We start from the raw sequence: 6,197 nt of genomic DNA on the forward strand, positions 1-6,197 counted from the left end.
GAGATGTCTGGCAACCAGTCTTTTGCAGTCGCTCTCTGCAGCGCAATTACAGCATTTGGTTATTTGTGTTTCTCCTCATCGCTGTTTCTCTGTCTCTCACTCTCTCCAGCTGGTGTAAATGCCTCGCAGAGCCGATAACCTGCTCAGTCAGCTGGAGCCCCCTGTGGACAGCTGTCTCTCTTTCAGCTGATGGAAAACTGCTACTAACTGCTGAATGGAAGAGCGTGGAGCAGCAACCATACTAGCTGCAGCCGCTGCCACCGCTGCAGCAAGAGCAAGCAAGGACTCTATTGTTCCCTGGTGTTAAACAGTTTTTTTCCTTTTCAACTGCCACGCACAATAGCGGGAGAGAGGTTTCCAGTCTGCTTCTCCCCGCGAAGAAATTCTGAAGAGGGGAATATTATTTGGAGGAGGTTTGACCGTCGTGCTGCAGGGTTTGATACTGAAGCAGCCTGCTGGAGGCATGGGGTTGAGCGCGGGGCGCGCTGCTCCGCGCCGTGGTCCGGGGGGCTCTGCTGCGCCCGGCCGGTGCCTGGGAGTTCTGGTGGCTCTGCTGGTGGGGATCTGGGATGCTAATGCACAAAGTGAATTTGCAACTTCGTCCGTGTATTTGTGGAAGACCGGTAAGTAAGGATGCTGCATTAACAGAGCTGCATCTTCTTTATTTTTAGTTGCAAGTAATAATCTGTTTGTGTGCTTTATGCACGTGGAAAGAGAAAGTAAATTCTAAATCAGTAACGCTTACTTGTGGGGTTCTAGGAAAACAAATTAGGTCATCTTGCAGGATTCCCTCAGCCAAGCAAACATGGCAATTAAAAAAACAATTGTGACTGTGGCACTGTTACTGGCTTTTCTTTTCTTTTTCTTTTCCTGGGTCTTTTGAGGTTTTTCATTTTGTTTAGTAGCTCTATGTTGTCTGTAAATAGCAAAGGTCAGGGCATTAGTGCCTGTTCACAATGGAAAGGAAAATTTTTTTCAGTAGGAGTCAGCAGTGTTAACTACTCTAAAAATACTGACATTTCACAAAGAAAGATGTAATTCAGCATGTCTAATCTTTATGCTCTATGCTGGCATGTAATATATTAAGTGTAGCAATTGATGTAGAGTTGGGTTTGTTAAATTTAGGTTTGTTGCACAGTATATAGGACATGTGAAAGCTAATGATGGATTACATGAAATAATCCAAGTGATGCCAGATCTCATAACTGAAGAGCCGAAGGCAAATGGGCTATGTAGATTCAGCACCACACTAGATAGATAATTTTTTCTACTTTGGTACTAATGAGTTACGTGTCTGTTTTCAAGATTGCCTAGTCATAACAGTGTTCCAACTTTAACTTTGCATTAAAAATCAGTAGGGAATTTTCATGTGTATATTAATATATTGACTTAATTCAGAATTTATGAATGACGAATAAGTACATTTTAGTACTCATATAATGTTAGTTCCCATTTATGTAGATTAAAAGTCTCCTTTAGGAAATTTAAAAATTTCAAGCCAGTAAATACTTTATGATGTCTTTGGCAGTTGGCTTTTTTCCCTGTACATTGCCAGGTGTAAGAGATCCAAAAAGCAGCAGTTTGTTTAAAAATTGCTTTTCCATGAATAGAATAATGTAGTAAGAGAGAGTGCAAATTAATCATTTATCTGAAAAACAACTTTGAGATGTCTTTTTCCTGAATGGAAGGCCCTAGCCTTCTGCCACAGAAACAGATCAATTTACAACTACACTGATATCCTGAATTTTTTAAGAGGCTGCATCTATCCAGCAGTTCGGGGAGGAGATTAAAAGGAAATTCATTTAAACAGGAAGATGAGCTTTCCAATAATGCTAAAAAGAGAAATCTGAAGAAGGGGAAATCCTTTGTAACTTTCATTTGCTACTGAGGGATGGGTAGCACACTGACCCATCTCTTTTTTATCCTTTTGAACCATTGACAAATGCAATTCCATTACAGATTTATAAACATTCAGTACACACATAAAAAGAGAGAAAATACATACTTAGATGTATGCAATAAAGTACAGTAATAATAGAAGCATTCTTATAAAGCATTTCACATTTAAACAAAGTTGCTAGCTATCAGTGGAATAAACTCTCTAGCATTTTATTATGCTTCCATTTAATAATTTAATAGATTGTATTTAGAAATGTTAAAATAATAACAAAGTTTGAGAATAATAACTGTAGTTAACTAATAGTCTTGAACTGTCAATTTGCTATGGAGTAATTCCATTTACTTTGCATGTAGTACATGTCCTCTGAAGTCATCTCAGTTAAACGAGCAAGAAGGAAAGTGCTTTTGATTCCTCCCCCCATCTCCATATCCAGCAAAGACCACTCTTAAAGAACTTTTGTTTAGAACAGGTATGATATAATTTAGTTGTTTGATGAAAAGGTAGWCCTTCTCTTGAGCTTTTCTTTCTGTGGTCTCTGCTCTCTGTATTACCACACTAAGGAACAGGATAAGGATATTCACTGTATAATTTTTAATATCATAACACCATTAATTTGACAATGATATGAGAAAATCAAGTCCTTCAAAGTGGCTCTTTTCAAACAATACACAGCAATAGTCACTGAATAGGCTAGTCTATCAGAAGAATGGATTCTGCTTCTAATTAGTTTTTCTGGTGGCAGTTGTTTGCTCTGCTCTTTATCTTAGCTGTTCCTTGTTTGTCAATCAAAAAGACCCCTATATTTGAAACTTGCAGTATATTTCTTGTTTACTTATAAGCTAGGGAAACTCTTAAAGGTAGCTTGTGGTCTGATGAATCTAGTCTATCTTTTCCCAGAAATGGGCTAGTTTCAACAGAACTTACTGCCTTTTAATTTCCTGTGTTTTATAAAAATAGGCTTAGGTTCAAGCTGGTGAGAAAGGAAGCAGAGTGGCTTGGGTGAAAGACTGGAACTTTTCTTGTGTCATATGATAAACTTTTGGCTCTGGTGCAGTGTACTGCAATATACTGCTTCACTTGGTTATAACCTTCTTGTTTTTGAGATTGCCTGTGTTTCTTTTGAGAAGAAATAAGTACTGTCATACATCTAGAATCCTTGATAAAAATATCTTTTCATGCTGGTAAAGTTGTCAAAGATAGTGGCTAGGAAATCAGTTTGATTGTGTTCTTTATGGCATCTCTTAGTAGTGAAGTATGTCCATTCTTTGAGAAATATACTGTTATTGAATTTAGCCTGGCATCAGCTTTTGGCTGTTTGCCTTGCATATGTCTGGTTTTTATTTCTAAAGATTTTTGAAATAAAACCTTTGTGTAAGCTCTGCCTTTATGACTTCTATGCTGCTCTACTGCATTGTGTTTTCTTAAGGATGCCCTTGATGATCTGCAAGGGTTATACCTTTTGAGTTGGGACAGTCTTTCTCCTAGAAAATACTAACCATTACTGTTTCCTGATATTTGATTCTTTTGGGATTGATTCTTTTCTTCTAATTCAAATTTGAATTGTTTACTCTTAACCTATAAAAAACATTCCAGTCTGCTGCCATAAAAATCTGAGGTGTGTGATGCTCAGGTTAACCATTTGGGGGTTTAATTAACTTTGATACAGCATCAACAATGTTGTGAGCAACCTGCTCTAATCTAGCTGATCCTGCTTTGAGCAAGGGGGCTGGACTAGATGATCTCCAGAGGTACCTTCCAACCTCAGCATCAGCCAGTCTGTGATTCTGAGATGTATGCCATCACTAAGTCATTTTTACTTCTTCACTTGAAGCTGTTTTGAAGTTCTGACTTTCATAACTTTCTGAAGTTTTGATCTCCTGTGAGGATGGTTATTGGCTTTTGTATGTTTTTGCTGGAATATGGTGTGTGTAATGGACCTTCTGTATACCACATGGTATTTAGATGGACATAGTTTATATATAAGATGATCAGAGGAACAGTTTAAATTTCTCACCAAACATTCACATTCCATACCATGCAGACAAGGTGTGTGCGTGGTTTTTTGTTTTTTGTTTTTCCAGATACAAACAGATAAAAGCTGGCTTCATTTGGTCTGGTCACTGAGCAGAGCTATCTGGTTTCTTTAATGTAAACTTAAGCAAAGTCTCCATCCATGCAGAATACCTTGCTCTTTATAGCAGAATGATGAAATACCTAGACTCCCAGAGGTGACTGTCCACTTGATGATCTGAAGTTGAGAACAGAAGTTCTGAGCAAGTCCAAACAGCAGTTGTGGTTTTGAGGGACTCTGATTCCACTAATGTGAGGCAGGTATGTAATGTTGAGCATTAGAGTTTGGAAGCTGAAAGAATTTTAGCAATTGGGATGTTAAGCTGTTCTGTTTCTTAATGATTCTGTAAAATGAAGGCTGTCTGGATTTCCTGAAAAAACGTTTGATATATAAATCAAAAAATTGTGTGTGGAGTTAAATATACATTGGGGGGAAAATCTAAATGACATTTCTATGTGTTGTGCTATGAATGACTAGTGAATAGATCTTAAGATAACTGTGGTGATGGCTCATAATGTATAAGAATAGCTGTAACAGAAATGTTAGAAGGAGGTCTGGGCAATGTAGATGTTTGTGGGTATTAGAAGAACTTTGTGTACAAAACAAAAGGAAAGCTGGCAGCATGGTGAGAACTTTCATATGGCATTAAAGGTTAAGAAAGTTACAGTGAAAATTAAAATTGCACATTTACTTTGAATATTTCTTGCAGGCCAAACACATTATCACTTTAATTTCTGTGCTAATGATGACCAAATGATATATTTCAAAATGTAAATGCTTTCTCTCGATCATTAAAAAGACTTTGCTTCCATTGAATGACCTGTTGTGTTACTTAGTGGTTGCTCTTCTCTGACTCTGCTGATTTCGTTTGCAATGAGTAGTTCATTCGTTCAAATTCTACACTGTTACATTGAACTTCTGTGAGTTCCTGAAATGTGTTAGATTTTATTCATATTATTGTTCTGCCATAACTATAATAAAGCTTTATTGTATTGTTTCTACATAGGCACCAAAAATTTTTTTTTATGTGCCATAATTCAGTGAAAGCTGCCTGTGTGTTAACGCCTATTAAACTTCATTGTCTAATTTCTTTTTTAAACTGAAATTTTCATATTCAGGAAACAGCTTCTAGTGTTCATGTTTATACTACAGACTGTAGGCTAGGACTTTGACCTATCTCTATTTTTCGTACAAAGTGAGGAGCGCTGATTCCTAAGTAAAGATTGCCACATAAGTTAAGTTAACTGATGCTGTGATGTGTGATGTGCTGTCAGTGTCGGGTGTTATGCCTGCCTACAGTTGCTAATATAATTACTGAAGAACTGCACAAAATCAGCAAGGTTTGATCACATTGTAAAATAGCTGCTTCTGACAGTCTGAAGTACTGCATGTTACATGTTTGAAGCGGAAGGCACTGCATTGGATTGATATCTCGGGAGCAAAATAGGTCATAAGAAAAAAAAATCCAGGAGGCAGTGCATGTACCACCATTATCTGTTTTAAAGACTATTGATCAGATCTCACGGTAATTCAGGATAGCTGTGCCGAATCATTTGAGCTGTCTGCGATTTTGTGATCTGAAGACTTGGTCTGCGTAACAACTACAGTTGGATGTTTTCCCCTTCTTTTTAACGAACTAAGGTAGAACTTTTAAGAAACTTTCTGTAGGCAACAGTACCTTTTTAAACTGAAGGCAAAAAGTCTTTCTTTCCAGAAGACAACTCTTAAGTATCTATAGTTTTATAACTGCATCTCAGTATTTGAGAATTGGTCCTTAGATAACCTGTTCAAAATTGGAGGCAGTGAGGAATCAGAGGAAAGGAGATAATTTGGGTGTAGGAGATGTATGGAAATGTGCTCTGGGGGTTGCGGGGCTGCTGTCAGATCGGTGTGTCAGCACCCACTCGAAGTCCCCCTCGAAGCTGCTGCCTGGGCGAGCGTTGCAGCACGAGGGCTGCCCTTGCCCTCACCCTCAGCTCCTGCAGGCAGCGGCGTCTCGGGGGCTGGTTTCCTCCTCATCCGTCCTCCCAGGAAGAGGACAGCATGTGGTCCTCTGACTTTGCCTGAAAAGCCAATGAATAGATTTTTATGTGGCTTCGAGATGTTACTATGGGATCTTTTAACTGCATCGTACTCACAGAATCACAGAATCGCTGAGGTTGGAAGGGACCTCTGGAGATCATCTAGTCCAACCCCCCTGCTCAAGCAGGGTCACCTAGAGCACAT

The 6,197-nt window shown here is 38.6% G+C and overlaps 1 protein-coding gene across 1 annotated transcript in view; it reads left to right on the forward strand.

Moving 5' to 3' along the window:
• The first annotated feature begins 445 nt into the window (after positions 1-445).
• Positions 446-6,197, forward strand: part of THSD7A (thrombospondin type 1 domain containing 7A) — a 205,319-nt gene continuing 199,567 nt past the window's right edge. The window contains exon 1 of the mRNA XM_026077884.1: positions 446-623. Coding sequence (XP_025933669.1) covers positions 464-623 — 160 coding nt within the window. The 5' untranslated portion in view covers positions 446-463. The remainder of the gene's footprint in view (positions 624-6,197) is intronic.

This window comes from Apteryx rowi, unplaced genomic scaffold (genome assembly GCF_003343035.1).
Source record: "Apteryx rowi isolate R43461 unplaced genomic scaffold, aptRow1 scaffold_465, whole genome shotgun sequence".
NCBI lineage: Eukaryota > Metazoa > Chordata > Aves > Apterygiformes > Apterygidae > Apteryx > Apteryx rowi.